This window comes from Equus caballus, chromosome 5, assembly GCF_041296265.1.
Source record: "Equus caballus isolate H_3958 breed thoroughbred chromosome 5, TB-T2T, whole genome shotgun sequence".
NCBI lineage: Eukaryota > Metazoa > Chordata > Mammalia > Perissodactyla > Equidae > Equus > Equus caballus.
Genome location: NC_091688.1, coordinates 20,050,850 through 20,073,319, shown reverse-complemented (window position 1 = coordinate 20,073,319; position 22,470 = coordinate 20,050,850). Strand labels below are relative to the sequence as shown.

The 22,470-nt window shown below is 37.6% G+C and overlaps 1 protein-coding gene across 8 annotated transcripts in view; it reads right to left on the bottom strand.

Moving 5' to 3' along the window:
- Window positions 1-6,028: 6,028 nt before the first annotated feature.
- The window catches only part of HMCN1 (hemicentin 1), a 437,461-nt gene continuing 421,019 nt past the window's right edge, over window positions 6,029-22,470 (bottom strand). For 3 of the 8 annotated variants that reach the window (XR_011439059.1, XM_001491510.6, XM_023640715.2), the window contains 5 exons: window positions 20,643-20,771; window positions 18,344-18,694; window positions 14,623-14,742; window positions 9,015-9,141; window positions 6,029-7,482 (listed from right to left, as the gene is read on the bottom strand). Coding sequence is in view for 3 of the 8 variants with exons in the window: in XM_001491510.6 (XP_001491560.3) it covers window positions 7,116-7,482; window positions 9,015-9,141; window positions 14,623-14,742; window positions 18,344-18,694; window positions 20,643-20,771 (1,094 nt within the window). In the remaining 5 variants the exon portion in view is untranslated. Of the gene's footprint in view, window positions 7,483-9,014; window positions 9,142-14,562; window positions 14,743-18,343; window positions 18,695-20,642; window positions 20,772-22,470 lie in introns of all 8 variants that reach the window. The other 5 variants (XR_011439060.1, XR_011439057.1, XR_011439058.1 and 2 more) reach the window with 3 other exon arrangements.

Sequence of the window (22,470 nt, the reverse complement as noted above, 5' to 3'; positions counted from 1 at the left end):
AAACAGGGCACATACAGGGATGTGTTGGGGAATTAACGTTGCAAAGATAAATTGGGGTCCAGTTACAGGGAAATCTGGGTTCGCCTCCAGTGATGTGGGCAGCCACTGCAGATAATCTTTTGTGAGGCAAAGATGTCTCAGGTCTTGAGAACTTTCAGATAAATAACCAATCAGTTGAATCGTCAGTCTTTTTGATTTTAGTTGACCTAATCATGATTTTTAAAACCTCAATTTTCCACACAGGAAAGGGGAGTGCTGAATTTTCTTAGCGGCATCAAGTTGCATTCTTTCTGATTCATGGGAGGTCATCCAGTATTAGTGAAATGTCAGGCTAGATCCCCAGACTGCTCAGAGCCTAATTCCAATTGATGATTTCAAGGATGAGCCATAGCTGCCATTACACTAATCTCCAGAGATGAGGTCCCAGTTTAGTGGGAGATTTGAAGATACTTTATCAAAGCAGCAAAGTTATGGCATGTTCATACCACAATTATAACGCTTGAGTATAAGCAGATGCTTCTGAAGAGGCTGATCGGAACTTCCTTATTCAGAATACTGACAATGATACAGCTTTGTAGTTAGGTGGGCCTGGGGCCAAACCCTAGCTCTGCATCCCCCAATAGTGATGAGACTCTCAACAAGCTATTTCTTCGAGCTTCAGCTTCCTTCTCTGCGAAATAGTGGCTTATAATTTTTGTTCATGGTATTGGACAGTGCTTCTCCAACTACCTTTGGTAAAGGTCCAGTTTTTGGGGGCTTTTTTAAGTTTAAATCTGTTGCAGATGATTTCTTTAAAAATGGCAATAAAAATGAATTATGAATGGTCTCTGACTTACGATGACTTGATTTATCATTTTTCAACTTTACGATGGTGTGAAAGCAAAGCACATTCAGTAGAAACTGTACTCCAAATTTTGAATGATCATTTGCTGGGCTAGTGCTATGCAGTACAATACTTTCTGGCAATGTGGAGCAGTGGCAGCGAGCCACAGCTTCCAGTCAGCCGCGCGATCATGAGGGTAAACGACCGATACACTCACAACCAGTCTGTACCCAGACCACCACTGTTTTTCACTTTCAGTATGGTATTCAATAAATTACGTAAGATATTCAACATTTTATTATAAAATAGACTTTGTGTTAGATGATTTTGCCCAACTGTAGGCTCATGTCAGTGTTCTGAGCACGTTTACGGTAGGCTAGGCTAAGCTATGATGTTCGGTAGGTGAGGTATACTACATGCATTTTTGACTTACGATATTTTCAACTTATGATGAGTTTATCAGGATGTAACGTCATTGTGAGTACAGGAAAATCTGTACTAGAAATAGAAAATTAAAAACTAAACATGAAATACAAGCTTCATTTTTTTTGTTGTTATTGGATTCCATAAGCGTAAGTCTGCTTGTAGGTCTAGAAGCAACGAAAGATGATGGGGGTAGGTCTTGAGGAAGCTCCGAGTCTCTTGCAAGCACTTTAGGAGAGGCCATGACAGGTTATTTAGACAAAGAAGTCACTACCTCAGACAGAGAGGAAGGGCGGCTCCTTTTGGCAAAGAAAGACACACCAGATTTAGGGTTCAAGGTTTCCAGCTAGATCAAAATCTGTTCACATGTCTCTATCCCAAGTTTTAGGACCATATTTCTTTTTCAACTAGTGCTCTAACTTTAACATAAGAGAACCTGTGAGACTGGGAATTACATTTGTATTATAATCCAGCCACTCACAGAATTAGACCTTTGGTTTGGTTTTCGGAAAACCTGGCCCTGCAGTTATAGGAGATGAGGGTTTCTTTTGGGTCGTCATTCTACTTTCTTTTCTTTTGCAGATCCTTAGTTGGGAATTTAAGGCCCTGAACTCATGATTTTCTTTCTCCATGTTCTCCAGTGCACTTAGAAGCAAGCAAGCAACAACATACTCTCCACTTTTATTAAAACGATCTGTAGGAGCAAATAGTTAATTGTTCAAAGCCTTGCCTTCCATAAGCACTTGATTACAAGTGTCTATTGGTGGCAACATAAGTGCTATTTTGGCACTGCATCCCGTGAACTATCAGTGTCCACTTTACCTCTTGGGAAAGTTTATTAATGCCATTAAATCTGACTAGATCATAGAACCAGTTAAAGATAACTCAGAACCAATTCAGAGAATCCATTTAAAGTCTATTTCAGTCAGATTCTATCACAGAGATTTAACCACTAGGAAACTGTGGGGTATGTGTGTGTGTGTTTGACCTTATGCAGCTTGAGGAGTGATTTAATATCACTATAAAGTCTCTTTAAAGCATTGCTTTTGAGGTAGGAGTTTGATGTCAGCTGAGCTGAGAGTTGGGAAGATCGACATGCAGTGGAGGAGAGTAAGGACAACCTGAAATCCACAAATATGAGTTGGAACCCACAGACTGGAATGTGTGCTGGTCTCTCATCATCGTCAGTTCTCCACTCGATACAGGTCTCTTGCAGAAAAACCTGGGACTGTTTGTCACAGAGATAAATACACATCTGGCCCGGTGGTCGTAGAACATTCGTTGGGAGGTGGAATAGCCATCCCACACCAATGACTGTCCCACACCAACAAGGGGAGCCAGATGATAGTGACAATGCCCATGAGATGCAACAGCACCTGGTGCCCCTGCACTGACCTTCCAAGTATAAAAGCAACATGGCTGCAGCTTCACTGTTGCCTTCCCAGTTGTGTGTGAAGTGTCTCTCTCGGCCCACACTCTGAACTGTGCAAAAAAATGAAATGTAGTTTCAGCTTATTTAAGATGACACAGTAGGGAGAAACCAGATCATAGAAGACTTTTGGGCCACGAAAGAAAAGAGGAATGAAAAGTCACTGATGGAATGACATGCTCTGATGTTTTTCAAAGATCAGTCTGGTAGAAAGTGGATATAGGAGAGCAGGAGCAGAGAAGGAACCAGTTAAGAGTGTATTGTGTGAGATGATGGTGACCTTGTTTAGTGTCTTATTCAGTTGTGGTTGCTTTAACAGAAATATAATAGCCTGGGTGGCTTATAAACAACAGAACTTTATTTCTTACAGTTCTGGAGTTCAGGAACTTCAAGATCAAGGCTTTGGCAGATTAAATATCTGGTGAGGGCCTTCTTCCTAGTTCATAGGGTCTGTCTTTTTGTTGTGTTCTCTCTTGGTGGAAGGGGCTAGGAAGCTCTCTGGGGTCTCTTTTAAAAGGCCACAAACCTTACTCATGAGGGCAGAGCCTTCATGATCTAACCCTCCAAAGGCCCCAGCTCCAAATACCATCACTTTGGGGATTAGGTTTCAACATATGAATTTTGGGGAGACACATTGTCTATAGCACCTAGGATGATAGCAGTAGAGATGGAGAGTTATAGTTTGATAAACTGAATTTGGGGAGTTTGGGTGAGTGAGAACTTATCAATGAATCCCAGGGTTTCAGCTGGAGTAACAGCTGAACGGTAGTACCATTAACTTAGTTGGGAAAGACTAGGGGAGGAAAAAGTTTAGAGGGTCATGCCCCAGGCATGAATTTTTCAGCTGTAAATATAGACAATCCAACAAACAAGCACTTGAATATGTAAGGAGTTTATTGACCTCATACAACAGAAGTTATTCCAGTGCTCATAGAATGGTTCACCAATGTCACATAAGGTCTCAGCTCTTTCCTTCTTTCTCCATGCTTAGTTAGTATGTAGGTCTTCACGCTCAGTGTTGCTGCCTCATTGTTGCAGGATGGCTGCCACATCTCTGTCCACTTTCTGAGCATGGAAAGATGGCAAAGAGCATGCCTTTTTTGGCACACTACCAAGACCTTCCCTTTTAAAGAAATTTTCCAAAAACCCCATCAAGTGACTTCTGCTTACATCTTATTGGACAGAATGGAATCACATGACCACTGTAACAAGAAGGTTCGTAGGCAGTAGGAAATATGTGGAAAGGGTTTGGGTTAACCATATGTTGGATTATGAGTTTGAGATGGCAGTAAGACAGCCAAAAGAAAATATCAAGTAGCCAGTTGGACAAATGGGTCTCTGTCTTGGGAGGGAGTGTCATATCTTTGCTCTACTTGGCTCACCCAGATGGACTGAAATGTAAAATGGTAAGTTCTGGTGAGTGTTATTATCTAGCTCTGCAAAACATGTTCGTGTGTGCATGGGGTGTCTAGGAAGGGAGAGCAGGGCTTGCACATGGCTGCTAACATAACAACAACTAAGTCTGCAGGCTGGGTTAATATAAAGAATGAGAACGGGTTATAGAGATGTGGCAGGATTGCACATGTAGAGGCAGAATCCTGTTACAAAACTGATCAGAGCCATTGCCTGTACTCTGTACTCTGAGCGTAGATTGGGCTGAAGGTTAAGAAGAATTATACTCATTGTGTAGATCAGAGGTAAACTATGCCCCTCAGGCCAAATCCAGACTGATTTTGTAAATAAAGTGGAACACATGTATACATGTATACATATTGTCTATGGCTGCTTTTGTACTAAAACAGCAGAGTTGAGTAATAGCAAGAGAAACCATACGGCCTACAGAGCCTAAAATATTCACTATCTTTCCTTTTATGGAAAAAGTTTGCTGACCACTGGTGTAGATCATACTTCTTTTTATGTTAACATTAGATTGAGTAATTATATTGTAGGTAGACTTCACATGACATCTAAGGGATTGTATGTATTTGATTCTAACATTACCTATTAGATTTCCCATCCGCGCCCTTGGTTTCTTTCTTTTGGAGACCTCCTCTTTTCTACTAGCCATCCTATCTGGGGTATTTGGGGAATGTGCAGGCTCAGAGGACTGTAATAGCAAGATACAAGATGAGGGCTTGCTCCTTGCATCTTTGCTAGATGCCACGGAGGTCTTCAACACTCTGCTCTGTCATCCTAGTGGAACATTCAGGTTTGATAATTGATATTATTGACTAACTCCGCTCAACCATTAGGGTGAATTTGAGAAATTTCAAGGAAATTTTGTCAAAAGTACTTGATTAAAGTCAAGATTGTAGACGGGTCTTCTGGCTCTATATAGGAATTTCCAAGTCAATTATCATAATAACCAGGAGTCTATTCCTACTAACGACTGTGTAGCAGCTCATGGCTTGTCACTGCATTGTCATTCTCTATGCTTGCAGAATATTGGACAGAAGAAATGAGCAAAATTAATGTGGTTTAATTTTAGAAAGCTCAACGGTCAGGGTCGTGTGCTGGAATTGTTTACAAAAGTAGGCCGTTAAGTGTCTTTTCTAAGGACTGAGGAGTAAAGCAGACATCTTGACTGCACAAAATCATCATTTCTCCAAGTGTTCAGTAAGATATAATATATTGAGGGAAAAAAAGGTTTTCGATTACATATTTTGGAAAATGTTGACTTGAACAAATTAAATCTGTTCACTACTGAACCTCCAAGATCCTTAAGTGTCAATGTTTATAATAAATATTTAAGAGAAGGACATACTATACAGTGTTTCCCAAATTTGTTTGACCATGGAACCCAGTGGACTCAAAGTACCTTAACTGGACGATTGTTCCATAGAATATTCTTTGGCAAACACTGATTTAAACAATCACCTGCCTGACTGCCAGGCTGTGGTCTAGATGATTTATCTAGGTTTCTTTGAATAATGTGATTCTGTGTAAAGTCCTTCAATCACAGGCCATGGTTAGGCCTTCGCTAGTCTATTATCATCACAGGCGGGAGATGAATTCACTTGAGATGAGCTATAAAGAACTGTTTAGGTAAGTGAGAAAACTGTCATGCAATAAAGGTGGAGTCAATAAAGGCTTGGAGTCCTAAGAGGTAGGAGGTATGCCATTTCTGCCACTAATTAGCTGTGTTGTCTTAAGAAAGTTACATAAGTTATCTGAATCCCAGGATCTTGACCTATGAAATGTGAATAATAATACTAGCTATCTCAAAAGCTGTTGTGATGATTAAATCATGATATGTATGACATACACGTGTGTGTGTATACATGTGTATGACTATAAACTTTTATGTGTGTTATAGCTGTAGCAGGAAACAAATTTTAGCTTTTTCGACAAAGTTAAGAAAAAGGATGTGAATATTTTATTTAGGCTGGTTTTGCTGTAACGCTGTTTTTTGTTTTATAAAATAATTTCATAAAAGAGTCCGTCAAGACATTGTATAGAAAATACACACTAAGGTACTATATATACAATTCATAAAAATAGAATACATCTTGGCAATTGCTTCTAGAGTCTGTTACCACCATGTACAGTGTATTGACGTTTAACATTTACGCTAATTGAACATACAAGATTTTCAAGAAAAATACAAAGAAAACTGTCTCATTGGTATTTAAAAAAACTTATTTCCAATTGATAGGAAAATAAAAAAATGCTGGACTGTAAAATTTATGGAGCTAATTGAATGGACGGTTATATCAAAATATTAGAGCAAAGATCCACGCTGTGAATAATCATCCGAGGACAAAGTAACATTTCTTTCTATTATCGTAAGTGGTTCCAGCTGATTTTACAAAATCACTGAAAATATCCTTATTTTGGATGTTCAATCAAGGTGAGCACCATTTGGGATCTAACTAACCTTCTAGAAGCTGTACTCTATTTCTAAAATAAGTGACGTTTCTTTTTTCCTTAAAGTGAAAATACATGTACAAGTCCTATTATAAAGTATCGATACTTTTTTAAAAAGCATCTTCATAAATTACTTAATAAGTTTTAATCAAAACACATAGCAACTGGTTTTATTATTTTAAAAATGGTGAAATGCTAAGAAAATCTACTTGGCTTTGAATTATGATTATAGTTATTTTTGTTTTTTTAAGGAAAATGATCTTAGCTACTATGCTACTATAAAACATCATTGACATGTCCTGTTAGATGTTCAGAATAATCTTTGGAAAGTAACTGCTCCAGTGTAATAAATAAAGAAAATAATAGGGACTTTTCTAGACCTTACCAAAAGATATGACCGTGGTGGGATGATGAAAATCCCTCAGCAGTCCCAAGGAAGACACGCAAAACAGAGCATAGCACCATTTTCAAGTTGCCAAGATTGTGACTGTTCAGGAGACGGTAATCTGGAAGGTGATTTGAGTCCCCTGATTAATGCAGTTTAAATATGTGGATTAGGTGCTGGAGAACTCCTTAGTATGGATAGGCAGACACAGCTATATAAACTATGAATGTGGTCTGATAGTCAATGGTCCCATTGGCACTGTAGGATAAGGCTCGAACCCTCATGCGGTAGGTCTCTGGTTCTCGTAGTGGTCGTGTTGTGTACACCACTCCTTTCAAGTTTTCATCCCTTAAGGCAAAAGGAACAGTCTGTTCCTCATGCACCATGAGGAAAGTTGTCCTGGGATGCATCACTCCATCCTGCGTGTATGCAACCAGCCGGATTAAATCTTGATTTGCAGCTATTCCAAATGGGAGGGAGACAAGTTTGTATTCCAAGGCATATGGGCTCAAGGCACATTCCAGGTCATTGGGTGGACAGTTCTTGAGGCAGAACCTAAGGACAACAAACACATGAACCGCATATAGTTATCAGGCTTGGAAGCTCGGGAAGGCACGATGCAGGTGATCATGATCATGACAACTTTTAGGCATTAAAAGCAGGAGACAGTCTGACTGTAGCAACAATAAGGCTCACACCATGCTCTACGTCACTAACTCAAACCAGACGCCAGATGGTTAAGAGAGTATGCTGGGCTAGAGTCAAATATCTATTTCTCAGCTCCATTAAAATCAGAAGCTTTTGAACCACTGAAGTAAGGAAGTATGAGTACCACAAGAGTGTCTTTAAAATGAAAAGTCAGTTTTGGAAACAGAAACATCTGCACATATATTGGAAACAAATACTCCTTAAAGAGAGGAATAAAGCCATTTAAAATTTTTAACATCTATCCTAAGACTGTTTGAAAGCGGAAATAGAATATATTGGTATTGGTTTATTTTTCCAAAAATAATAAAAGGTCAGCTAGGATTCCTGGGAAAAAGAAACACTTCCTTTTGTATCTGTCTTCATTATTTTCGACAAAAATATTGTATTTTCTTTTTCCAGAGCCCATGTTGGCTGCATCTGAGTGATCATGACTTTGAAATTGTCTGCCAGAAATCACTGGTAATAAAGAGTAAAATTTAAAAAATGCACAAATGACTATTTTCTACAGATACAGATTCTTCAGTTACGGTATTTTTTAGAAGTTTCCTAAGTCTATATTTTTCATTTTCTCTCTCCTCTTCCTATTCCCCTGAGACCAATTACGAATAGGTTTTTGGTAGATCCCTAGCAGCCCACACTCGACCATGTTACAGTAACTTGGTAGTCACAGCTCAGAGGAAAAACAGTGTGTGCTCCAGCCAGCATTTGGTTTCAGAATCACCTTCTTATTAGCAGGTCCTACACACGACAACCATTACCTCTGTTTTTAAGCACCCTGTTAACTTGATACTTGAACAGAGTACGACATTCTGTAAGGGGAGGGAGAAAAATAGAAGAGTGGTTTATGCAGAACCCAGAGAAGACAGTGTTTCACATAGCAGGAAATGTAGGCAAGACAATATATGAATGGGTAGACTATTGACTCATCCTTGCTCATCTCTGTTCTCTCATGGAGTCACAGTGAGTCATCATAGTAATGGTCAAGGTACTTCTTGGATTGCTTTAAGGGCTGAGAGCCCTAAAACCGTGAGGCAACACAAATAGAAACTACAAAATTTCAAAGAAAGGCAGGCTCTATCGCCTCATAAATGCTCACTGCCGAGGCAGAGTTCTAGATGTCGCATGGCGGATTACATGCTGGGGAGACTGCTCCAGGAAGCTTTGGCAGCCAAAAGTGATAGTTTAGGCTTCAGTGGCTGCTGCAGGATGAGCTCATTTCTTGCCCATTCATGGAGAAGGAACACGCTGTACCTACGCATCTTCCTGGGGTTATTGACTTCCTGTGAGTTAAACATGACTACAGACAGGGTTTGTTGGTAAAGAAGAGAGAGGAAGAAGGATTTTCAAAAGCATGCCCAGGAAGAGAAGGCGAGACATACCCTGACACAGGATCCCGTTGGTAGTTGGGTGGACAGGGCGTATCGATGCACTGGTAGCTTCCTCTCATGTTGAAGCACATGTGGTTTGGCCCACAGCGCACATTCTGCTCCAGACATTCATCAACATCTAGCAACAGCACAAGGAACATGCAGCATTAGCAACACGGGTCAGAACAAGCCATCAGAGCAGGCCTTGAGGACATTTGCCTGGAATGTCAAGGGCTGGCCTTCTCTTCCCCAGGAATGAACTCAGTAGCTACACTTAACTTCTTCAGCCACAAAGTGGGGATCCTGATATGCGGTGTGCTATTTCCCAGATTGCTTTGAGGATAAGCTATTGCTGTTTTTAACAAATGTGAAAGGACATAGAAAAACAAAAGCTACAAAAGTAGAAGGGAAGCTATTAAGAACACTCCGGTATTTTTAATATTTGGAAAATAGAGTGCATTTGAGTTTTGAAAAGCAAATAATACTTTAAATCACTAAAAACAAGCTAAAAATTTAAAAATATTTCTGTAAAGTGAAGAATCTCTTTAAAATGTGAGTGAGCCTTCCCTAGTATTTTGTTTTATAAGTTCAAATCGTTGAGTGGAAGGTAGGGTGGTGGAAATGAAAAGAGTCAAGTTATAAATACAGAGAGCCTGTACAGGTCAGTCAGATGGTGTAGAGAAAGACAGAATTAAGGAAAAAACAGGATCAAATGAGTGACCCAAGAACCACAAGCAGAGTTTGATCAAATCTGAACAGTGCAGAATCCATCCTCAGTTGTTACAGTGGTGGGATGCTCTCCCCAGGGTAACAGCTCTCTCTAGAGTAATGGGGGAACATGCAAATGAAATGCTCTTTATTTTGTTGTTTTCTACACACATTTGCTAAATAAAAGCAGACTTAAATCACTAAAATCAACAAAAATCAAGGTGGAGCTAAATAAAATTATTTTGAGCTTTCTGAAAACGAGTGTCTAAGAGCCATATTCTTATCTTAGGGTCCATATTTGAGCATCAAGGGATCTGTGAATGAAAATGTTTTTGTGTGTGAGTGTGTGTGCATGTGAGAGAGAGAGACAGACAGAGAGATAGAGACAAAGAGACAGCAAGACAGAGTGAGACTGAGATCCATTTATGGATTTTCTGGGAAGAAGGTCTGTAGAGTTCCAAATTTTTAAGGGATTTTGAGATCCCAAAGGTCAGGACCATATTTTAGAGCAATAACTTCGGACTGTGGTGCCTGCATTCCCGTGGTGGTGCATGAAAGCTTTCCAGCAGTACGAGGGAAGGCAAATACTTCAGGGAATCAATTTCCATCAGATCCTCATTTCCCTAAGTTCTCCTAAAATCAATCCACCTGAGAACTTCCTGTGGCATGGAGTTCCCATTTCTCCTCTCCCCTCTTACATCCTTTCTCTGCTTTACAAAAGAAGGGTTTCCACTAATCCCAAGTCTATGATACCTGGGTATAAAATACTTCAAGGCACATATGAAGGTGAGAACATTGGATATACATACTGCCGGAGGCAGGCCTTATTTCATCCTGGCTACAAACCAATGGGCTCGGCTCTCTCTTTTAAATTAGATTTCAGAATTGAGCTGGTTGTTATGAGAACACCTACTAACACTTTTATGGAACAGAAAAATCACCTTAACCTTTTTTCTGACAGTCAATCTATTTAGTTTAACAATAAGTACAGGCTTTTAAATTATATAGTGGTCATTCTCCATTCTCTGAGTGAGTTTAGTCTGCAGCCCCAAAGTTTTGATGAAAATATATTTAAAGCACACGCACATCAAATAACAATGCCAGAATTCACATCCTTTGCAACTACTTTAAACACGATAAGAAACTTTAAAGGTCAATTTTAAAAAGTGTGAGTGAAGTCTAAGGTTTTCAAATTTCTCTTTGGAGTAGTGGGTATATGTATGTGTAATGGGTATGTGTAACTATTATGTCATTTCACAGTAGTAAGTGACTTGGTATCTGCATAATGGTATTTATATTGGACTTGGGTTAAAGTTGTGAAGCGCTTTTGTGAAATCTTAGTAACTTGGAATATTGCTATAAAAAAAGAGAAAGAAGAGAAGAAATTCTAAGAGACAATATAATAATCATGGATAACAAATGTTAAATTTTATTTCTAAATTAATTACCATTTGCATTTCTGTCTCAAAAGTTCTAGTGAAATGACAATGTAATTCTTTAAATTTAATAATAGTTTGCACAGAGTAAAAAGATATTGAGCTAGGATGACAGAGAGTAAATCACTTACTCTACTTTTTGGTTACTTAGATGTGCTGACAATGACATAATGTGCTTTCCATCAGTTTTATATTAGGGAAAGTTTTCCTACAGGAATGGAACACAGTGTGAAACAAGTGTTTATCTCAGTTAAATCTTGCATATTGTCTCTGTGAACCAATTTCTAATTACGATTTTATCTGTCAGAAGCACCTCATCTCCTTGACAAAATGAGACTGTCTCAGAATAAAGTGAAAAGCCCTCCAGGAAAATGTGAAAAAATTCAATTAGCCTTATCTTCTTTTCTCTCATATGAAAACACTCCCTTCACACTCATCGTCCAAATTTCACCTTCACCTTAGCTCTAATGTTTGTAGTGAACTCATGCTGAAACATGGAGGCCAGTGTGCTGCAGGGGCCCATGAAAATGGTGGCATGGAGACGAGAATCTGGACACAGGTCTGTATGCGTAATAAGAGCAGCTACCTTATCACAGATTTACATTGGCTGAATATGAATCTATAAAGAAATGTCAGAATCTAACGTACAAAGTGTTTGCTCTTAGTTCCTCAATAACGTACATTTCCCATAGAAAAGCTTTTGTTAAGTGTTTGAGCTTTTGGGCAAGTGGCCCTCTTTTGTCTTCTGGCTTTACTGTCTCCTCAGGATTCAGCACCCTAGAAACCTTCATTCTCCTCCCTCTGCTCATTCATGACTCACTGGTCTTAAAAAAAGAAGCCAGAAAAGATGAAGAAATAGGGCTGTTTTCTGTTAACTGACAATGTGGCGATGTCTGGTTTTTATGAAAGATTATAAGAAGATTATTATGACAGAAATTAAAGTATAGTTATTTTATAACATAAATATTATTGCTACAAGAAAAGAATACCAAGATGGGCTGAAAAACTTTTATATTAATAGCTTTAGAACATATGAATGCATTTAACCAAGCGCTTCTAGATACATTAAAAAAAATTAAGATAAACATAATTGAAACATTTGTCCTACGGAAAGTATAGAGTATTCAGATTTTTGATAAACATTATGGATCACTTTTTCGAAACTTGGATAGATTAGAACACTTATTCAGATGCAATGCCAAAATAGCGTTTTAAAATTTTCAGAATTAGATTGGCGGTGCTTAAAATCAGCATAAGGATCTTTCAGTTTCTCCTCTCCACTTCTTGAGCGCATCACGATTGGTTGTGTTTTTTGTTTTTCAGTTTTCAATCTTATGACTGCCTCTTTTGCCTAGAGTCTCTGTCCTTGTTCAATGTCAAATTCACTTTAATTTCCCTTTTATTCCTGACATTTCTATCACTAACACATTAAGCTTCAAAAACGCACATGTGAATGAAAAGTAGTCTCCTATTTCTCACAAACGCTTCAAACACTTTCTAAAGCTATAAAAAGACTCTAAGTTATTCTTTACAGTAAAGACTTCTCTAAAGGGCATAATTGTTTTCTCTTATGTCTTTTTAAAAATCACAAAAATATGTAGCCTATTTAAATTGCAAGAATTTCAAATGACACCTGTTTCTGATTTGTTCACATTAGTTTCCATTCTCTGTAGCACAAGCGAAAGTAGAAAAATGTTTTGAACTGAATGAGTGACAAGGGTAACTAAAAAACAAACTGGCATAATTTAGAAAAGAAGAAAAATCCTCTAATAAGAATATCGTATAACATAACCCTTGCAAATCTGATTAAGGGGTTTACAGTCTGCTTGTTTATTCAAATGCTTCAGTCTCCACCCTGTTTCCTTCCTCGGTGCCCGGTGCACTATAGGGAGTATAGTGTTAGTGTGGGCATTGCCACCTCTTCAGAAAGATTCTTGGGTTGAGGAACTTGGGAGAGTTATAAAACACAGACAGTGTGAATGCTCTCATCTCACCCTGCTGGCACAGGACAATGATCCTGGAGTGCACAGCATCAAAGGAGAGACAAAGGACTATTCCAGACCTCAGGAGATCTGCCATCAAGTCCTACCCTTGCTCTCAATTGTTCTAGGATGTTAAGGCTCACATAATCACTCTGAGAATTAGTTTTATTATGTGTCAAATGGGCACAAATTATTGTCCTTGACAAATCTTTACTGCTGATTAAAATGAGATGATAGTTGTTTTGGAAAAACATAAGACTATAATGCAAATATGTCATTTCAGTACTTCAAATTTCAGTAAAATGTTCTGCATAAGGTATGTTCTTAATAAATGTTTAGTGACTGATGGCTGGGAGCAAGGTTATTATTGAGTTCACTTTCCTACTCTGGCCCACAGGATACAATAGCGGCTCTCAGGGAGTATGAATGGGTGAATGGGTGGGGAGGCTCAGGGTAACGCAAGTGAAGTCATCGTCTGTCCTGGTCTTGCCTCCCAGAAACATTTTCCATGAGCTGCATCCTAGCAAGTCTTTTGTGCATCTCACAGAAAGGGAAAATTCAATCTAAATCTGATTGCTACGATAAAGCACTCTTTTTGGAGATTTGGTTATACTTTAGAGAAGGACAGAGTTTGCATATGACAAACATTAATAAAATTCAGAGGTTTATTAAGACCTACATGATACTCCTAGATTTTGTTCACAAAATTGAGGGGGTTTCTTGGAAGATTTTTAAAGATTTATACAAGTTCATATTCTTTTTGATCTAAGTACACAATACAATATAATACACCTCATCAAAGTACAATGCCCCTTTCACACTTTGGTGTAAAGAGGGTACTATTGTGATTGATATTTTTATCTTTCTACTATCACTAGACATTCTCCAAAACCCTGTGGCAACACCTATAACTTTGCATGTTGATTATGCACTTATTTGCATGTTATTCTCCACTAGGTCTAAGATCTTAAAGGAAAGAGACTATATATTATTCATCTGTTTAAACCATTTGCATCCTGCAATGCTAGCACATGATTGTTTCTCATGATCTGTGGACTCAAAGAATGAATGCATCATTTAATCTATTATCTACTGATCACTAAGTCAAAGTCTAAAATAATGCCTAACACTGAAGTAAACTGACTGATAACTCTTCCCATTCCCTCTTCCATCTTAGCTGAACTGTGAGAAGATGTTTGAAGAGGTCTATTTCCGTTTAGTTTTAAAAATATGTAGTATGAACTGGTTTAGTCATTCTGGCTCCTCTTAGTAGGATCACACCAAAAATGTTTCTCAACTCTTTTCCTTTGCTTAATTGCTTTCTCAATGTTTCTCCTACTTACAAAAGCCACGTTTAAAGATAAGTCTGACCAATGGAAATGGGAAAGAAGAGGAGGATAATTATTCAAAAAAAGAAAACATCTAATTTCTCACACTCTTCTATGTTGGTTGCAAGTCAAGTTGCAGCAATAAACATCCCCACATTTTTTTCACCTTGACATGTCTTTCCATTGAGCATGAGTTGATAGCCAGGTGGGCAGATACACTGATAGCTTCCAAAGGTATTTTTACACTCATGTTGGCAGGTGTCTCTATTTTCACATTCATCAATATCTGTGCAGAAAGAAAGCAGAGTGTATAACCATGCAAAACAAAGGCAGAAACTCTGATAGAACCAACTGTAAACGAGTTGTGGATACTCAATAGAAAAACTTCTGGGTGATTTCATACTTGTGTTTTAAAATACTCGGAGCTGTTTGACATCAGGATCTGTTTTCAATGGAGTCCAATATAAACGTGCTATATTATAAAATATGAACACCTCTCCTGTGTATAAGCATATTTAAGCTGAAGCCCCAAACTGGCCCACTTCTATATTAGTTAAGTAAGGCCCAAATGACAGATGAAATAAATTTGTATAAGATCCTAAACCACCAAAGTACTAAACTCGTGACAGAATAGTAGAATTTACCTAAAGGACAGTTTCTATTGAGATTAATTGGGAAAAAAATATTAGTTTTTATTTTATTTAAATATTAGCTGACTTTCTCTTTCCAAAAGCCATGCATTGCTTTCCATACACAGATATCATCAAATGAAAGTGTTATTTTTGTGATAGTAATATTCATCAAACTTCATACAGTTGTAAAGTTCTAATGGCAACTACATACATATAATTGCTGTCACCTTGGGCAGGCCACTTAACTTCTTGAGATCTCAGTGGATTCTTCTGCTTCACAGGTTTCTTGGAAGGTTCAAATGCAGCAATATACGGGAAAGCATTTTATAAGCTATAAAGATCTATCTATCTGCTATTGTTAAACCATGCCAAGAAAACAGCAATAAAAAGGAGAGTGACAATAGATGATAATTAAAAATTAATTGATATTTGCTTTCAGGATAAGGGATGTGATTTGGGAGGCCTCAGATTTTCTGTCCCAATTGTGTTTTGCCTTGACTAATATTAAAATTTGCTCACAGTCCCTGAGCCCACACCAACCAGTGGAAGAAGGAAGAGGAGAACATGGCATGAAATGGGAGCAGGGGTGCTGTAGGGGGGAAGTAAAGAGAAGATAAGGTGACAACTGGGAAATGACCCACAGCAAAAAGATCTTTTCATTTTGGATATTTTGCATATGTTCAGAGTATAATTGCAATGATTCAAAATCTGTTGAAGATAAACACTCATCAAATATTTGTTTGTCAATGTTTCTGCCTCATTTTAGTTAACCAGCGCATTCATTCCAGAACTGTATGATGTATTTTTACTTTTTCCCTATATAATCTGCTTTAGCCTAAAATAACAGAAATGTAAGGGATGTTGAACTCCAAGTAGTTAACATTGCACTTCCCAGAGTATGAATTTTAAAGTAGCCCCAAGTGGGATTTCTGTGTTAAGAAGCAAAGCAATGTTCATTTTTCCTGTTAAGCTTAGGAACCAATTCCTTAAATAGCCAAAATTTAGCTCAAGTGTAACAAAATTTCATAGTGTTAATGTGAATCTTTTGTAAGTTGTCTATCCCAGATGGTTAATGAAAGGCATTTGGTGTTTATTGCAAGTTGTTCTTGTTATGTAATTCCAAAGCTGTCTACAATCTTAGTGTAAATTTCTTTATTAGGACCAACACTATGAAACACTCACCATATTTTAAGAAATATTTTTAAATGTTTAAGCCTATTAATTTCCCCAAATAAAACTTAAATATCCAATAATTGACTAGTTACAGAAGTTTATTTTAGATTCTCCAAGATTGGTCCTTTCTCCGAAACAGTAGCTGCCTCAAACAGTAGATGGTTTGGGGAAGATAATTCTTATAAACATAATATTAGTGTAATATAAACACAAAGACACAGAAAACATTTATAAGACGCTATGATGAAATTGCAGGGTATAGGTAGTGATAAAGAGATAGAGAACTGGGTTACTAATCAGGAACACTTTCTTAAAATGACTTGGACCTTCAGATGATTTAGAAGAAATCAGCTAGATGGTGTATGGTGTAGGGAGGCATAATTTAATTCATTTATCATAGCATAAACAAAGATTTTGGGGCCAGAGAGGAGAGGTAGAGGAGAGGGAAGAGCTTGTCTAAGATGAAGGTGGAGAGCAGGATGGTAATAAGCTATGGAAACCCTTCAGTGGGAATGACTATTTAGAAGAAACTTTGAAAGACAGAATGTCAGATGTTAATTCTGCCAATCAAAGAACAGTACAAAGTTTTCACTGTCAAAGAGTAGGGTCAAAATCATGGGGATGAAAAATTACTAACTCTCAGAATGGTTTGGAGCAGGCTGAGAGCGGTGTTTGACCTACTTGCAAGGACAGTGGAGTCCACAGGTTTGGTAATTAAATAGTGTTTGACCATATGGGACAAAATGTAGAGAGTTGTTAATGAATGCATTAATGTTCAAGGAGTAAAAGAAATTAGCACTGTCCACAATTCTAGGAAGCTGCCCCAGGGCGGAGATTTCATATGCCTCAGGACATCTAGACAGAAAAGTTCTGGGAAATTGCGGACCTGAAGAAAAAGGGTTGAAGTTTAAGTATCCACAGGGTTTGAGGGCCCAACTGCGGAGAGATGATATAAGAAACTGGGTCCACCTAAGAGTGACTAAGGAAGCACATGTGAGAAGATAACAATGCAGGAACAAGGCTTGGAGAAGGGTAAAAAAAGTCACAAAAACTGAAGTCAGAAGGAGAAGAAATTTTTTAAAGTTTAAAAGAAATGTTTAACAGAAAGCATATTTCGGAGAGAATAAGCAAAGTGTAGAATACTTAGGAAAAATGCAAGAAAATGAGGTTGGCATAGGAGTCTTTCAATTTAACCAGTATTTGTTTTTTTCCCTCTCTTCTTGCCTCCCTCCTCCCTTTCTTCCTTGCCTTCCTTTTCCATCTAACAAATAGTGGGGCTAAATTGTGTTTGCTAATTCTTCTTGGTGCATAGCTCAATGACATGCAAACACTCACAGAAAATTCAATTAAATGAACGACAGATGGTAATGTTTGCAACTTTACTGAAAATAAGATCTCAATTCTTGAGTTGGAAATTACTTTTCACTTTTGCAAACAAATTACAGACTTGTGAGTTTAGATAAAGATATTGAAAGCACACATTTTAGAGTGATGGAAGCAACTTAATTTTGTCCTGGCTCACATTATCTTTTCAGTGACACATATATACAAACTAATCAAACTGAGAAATTCCACGGGGAGTATGGGACAACAGTCAATGCAGTGTTGGCTGTCATACAGAACAACTAGATTGAGTTGCTTTCACTTTTAACCCACTGCTCTGGCATCAATCAGATCTAGCCATAATCAGATGGTATTATATTTTGTGGCAACAGGCAGATTCTCTTTTTACAAAAACCATATTCTGGATGCCACCAAAATTTATGTCTATATAGCATCTATATAGCATTGAATTTAGTAACACTTTTAGGTGTGATGAACAAAGAGTAAAATTCAATATAAAACAATAAATTATCAGAATGCATGCAATACATGCAATACATGCATAAATACATCATTTATTTAAATAAACTTTGTAATAGTTTTAGGTGCCCGAGTAAATGCCTTGAAACTTTGAGTCATCCCAGATTTGAGATCGGATGTAGTTCACTGAACCCATAAGGTCACAGGTGCTGTCCTATGCTTCCAGTCTGGTCTATAAGTGAACCCACAGAAAGGAAATGTAACACGGCTGACATTTACCTACACATCTGTCATGGCTTGCCTCACAGCCTTCAGGGCAAGTTTTCCTAATAGTCCTTCTAGTCCTGGAGAGAGATGTTCTGCTGTTTCTATACTCTGAGTAGGCGCTGTAGAGATGTGAGTACTGTCTGTAATGCTGCTGAGGTTGATAGTTGTTTCTCACAGGGGAGAACCGTGCAAGGTTATAGCTATGGTACTGAGTGCCATAATTTGGCAGTCTCTCCAATCCAGCGCAAGATTTCCCGTCCCCTAATAAATGTTGTCCTGGTGGACAGATACACTTGAAGCTGCCGGGGGTGTTGGAGCACTGATATGCACAAGGCTTATGCACTTGTTCACATTCATTAATGTCTGCTCGTGTGCCATGATACATAGAAAAGAGAAAAAAAACACACACATACATACACAAAACACAGGAATAAACAATCAGTCTGTGAAACAAACTGAAGACGTTATGTTACCCTCCAAAGCCAGGAATACAATAAGTACTTAACTGTTGTGAACTTTCGAGAAAGCTTTAATCATTCAGTTATAAATATACAGAAAGATTCTATGACTCTCCCTAAAGATTGCTTCACAGGTACAGTAGAAACATAAAGGGTCATATGGGAAAACATGGTCTTGAATCCAGAAAAACTAGAGTTCAAAGTTAATATAGACCTTAATTCTGTTAGTGGAGGGAAGAATGCAATCACATCTCTAGTTTGCATTCAGTTAGAATATAGACCTGTAGTGTCTCTAATCTTTCATGCAATTACAAGTTTCAGATGAAGGAATGTTGGTACAACTACAAATATTTTTATTTTCTTTGTCTCTTTTGAATCAATAATTATTAATCAAGCCAAGTACATTTTTTTACAAAAAATTTTAAAAAAGAAAATGAAGACAGAATCATTTCTTACTAAGATATAAACTCACAAAATCTGTAAAATTAAAGAAAATTAGTTTTCTTTCTATTCCTAGGTCAACACAGAGTATGTACTCACAATTCTTCTGGTAAATTGGAAAAGTGAATGAAAACCAGAGATCAAAACCAAATTCTTTAATTCATTACCACAGTGGTATATGAAAGAAAACAACATCAATAAGTAGAATAAAGGTAGTAAATTTTGCTTTACAAATTGTTCTAGTAGGCAGGAGTTAAACTAAAATGGCAATGGTCCTACCTTCTTCATTGATTTATGCCCCAGCCCGACATTCAACTTCAGATCAAATTAGTGAACAAATGAACACACTTCATTCTGCTGGGTCACTGTTATGACTGATCAAGATGCTAAATTATATATAAATGACAATATCTAAATGGAAGGCTAAAGTGATATGTTATATATTTCTGCTATTAAAAAGAATTTATTTTAAAAGAGTTTCTTTAAAATAATAGTATTACTTTAAACATTTGCTGTGTGCAAAGTACTGTGCCAGGGACTGCATAGAGACAGAACATAGTCTTTATGGGAAATTGGCTATAAATAATTAAGTAGACAACCAAGGCAACCAATATGCCTCTTAAAAGCATGGCATGCAAACCAGAAGCCAGTATTTAAACGTCCATACAATTTTTCTGCTGCACTTAAATATTCTGAGGAGGAATATAATTTGATAGCTCAGTTTCTTGATTATAACTGCATTAATTTTTTTAAAAGCATACGGTTACCTTCTTATAGATACTTGCTGTTGTCTGTTACCCTTCTTACTTTATATTCATCCATAACTAAGATGGAAATAAACAGGCAAGTGGTGGAATTAAATGAGATTCTTAGAAGAGGGAGTGGCACATAGTAAGCAGTTAACATATGGTAGATAAAGTTTTCCCATAACTTCATCAATTATCAATTCACTTAATAATATCAATAATTATCAATTCACTTAAATTGTGTGTTCACATTTTAATCCCTTATACCTAAACTTTTATATTACATAAGAGTATACTTCATATACAAATAAAATGCATATATGCAAACATTTATGTCATGTGCATAGAAGGAAAATCAATGAGACAAGGTTCATAATTAAGTTGTCATGGCAATTATATCAGAACCTCACTCTGACATGTATAGTGTACAGTAAGCTCTCTGTAAGTGGTTATTATTGTCACTTGAAATGTCAGTGTAAACTGAATTCAATAGGAAGTCTCTAAGAAGTAATTCAAATTATGTTATGAATTACTTAAACCAATGTACAAATCTTCTAACTGTAGCAAGAAAGCATTTGAGGATAGAGAGTGGTCCTAATTGAATTGGTAATGCTAGGTAACTATATTAGTAGCTTTATTACTCAATAAGAGTTCTTGTTAACTTACCCAAACAGGGTCTTCCAACTCCTTGAGAGCGGTAACCTCGTGGACATACACAACGGTAGCTGCCTCTTGTATTCTCACATATCTGGTTATATCTGCACTGATGGGTCCCATCTTTACATTCGTCAATATCTACAGACATGGAGGCAATAAAAAGTAATAACACTTCCTCTTTCAAAACCCAAAGTCACTGTATTTAAAATGGACACTCTTTAGAAAATTGCCAAAGGTTGTATTTTTCACCATGTGGTCGAGACCTGGAATCAGAAAACCTGGGTTCAAGTCCTAGCTCTGCCACTTATTAACTGGCTCCTTTTCCTCCTCTTGCTCCCAACTATGGAAAGAGTTTTATCCTCAGCCTTTTTTTTTCTCCCCACTTCTCTACAGCCTCTCCTCCCTTGGCCATCTTATTTATGCTAGTGACTCTAGCAAGCTCGGTAGACTTAGGGCAGTAGGACTCCTTGCTTCTCATCTACACTCCCACATTTCTAGCTGCCAGCTGGTCACCTCTATCTCCATGTTCTACCAGCACAGTACTTCAAACTCAACATGTCCCCAGTGTCTTATCACTACTCCCTTATTTATGATAACAGCATTCTTTTTTCCCGAGCCAACCAGCCTGCAAACATCAGAGTTATCTTTAAGTTATCCCTTCAGTTTCCAAGATTGGGTAATTCTAATTCATTCATTCAAACACATATATCCCCACTTTCCATTTCCACTTGGCTATATTTTTGATGTAGCTTCTTAAACGGTCTTCTGATCTTTTAGCTCATCTCATTTCTTTCTTTATTTTTTAAAGATTGACACCTGAGCTAACATCTGCTGCCAATCTTCTTTTTCTTCTTCTTCTTCTCCCCAAAGCCCCCAAGTACAGAGTTGTATATTCTAGTTGTGAGTGCTTCCGGTTGTGCTGTGTGGGATGCCACCTCAGCATGGCCTATGAGCAGTGTCATGTCTGTGCCCAGGATCTGAACCAGAGAAACCCTGGCCCACCGAAGCGGAGCATACAAACTCAATCCCTCCGCCATGGGGCTGGGGCCCCAGCTCATGTCTTTTCTAATTCATCTTATACATAATTCGAGCCAATATTCTTAAAAATATTTACAGTTGCACATAACTGCATATGATGCTCTGAGTTGGCTACTATTCTTAGGAGTTAAGAAAAATATTTGTCTATATACATGCTGCTGAAAAGAGTCTTTGAAATCTGATATTCCAACTCCCTCAGCATTTTTTTTAAAGTTCACTAAACCCCCATGTACCTCAACAAGTGATCAATATTCCTTCTCCCCTGCCTCTTATATATTCTTTTAAACAAATCCAAGACATATTGTAACTATATGAATAAATACTTCAGAATGAAATTTTTCAAAAGTCCATTTTTAAAATGAGAAACTTAACCTCAAATTTCTGCGTCATCTTAAGACATGTTCAAAATCAGATAGGTGTCAAGAAGGAAGGGTGAAGTTGAACACATTATCTCTAAGTCCACCTCTTTTCCTTTCTACAGGAATTTCTTTCTTTCCTTTTTTCTACCACCTCCATCTATTAACATTCCGTTCAAGGCTAAATGTGAGTTAAATGTGATCACTTCCATGACACCTCTGATAGTCATTCCTACGAGATATCACTCTCAATTTTATCTGTACCTCTTTTATGGAGTTTCAGTCTGTCTTGTATTATTATTTGTTTTCTTTTGGTTGGCCAACCTATCCCAGTAGATTGTAAGTACATGAGAGCAGAAATGGTATCTGTTTCATTTTTGTAAATCCTGAAATTCCTAGTTCTGCTAACTACTGCAGGCTAGTACAGAGTAGGCACACAAAGA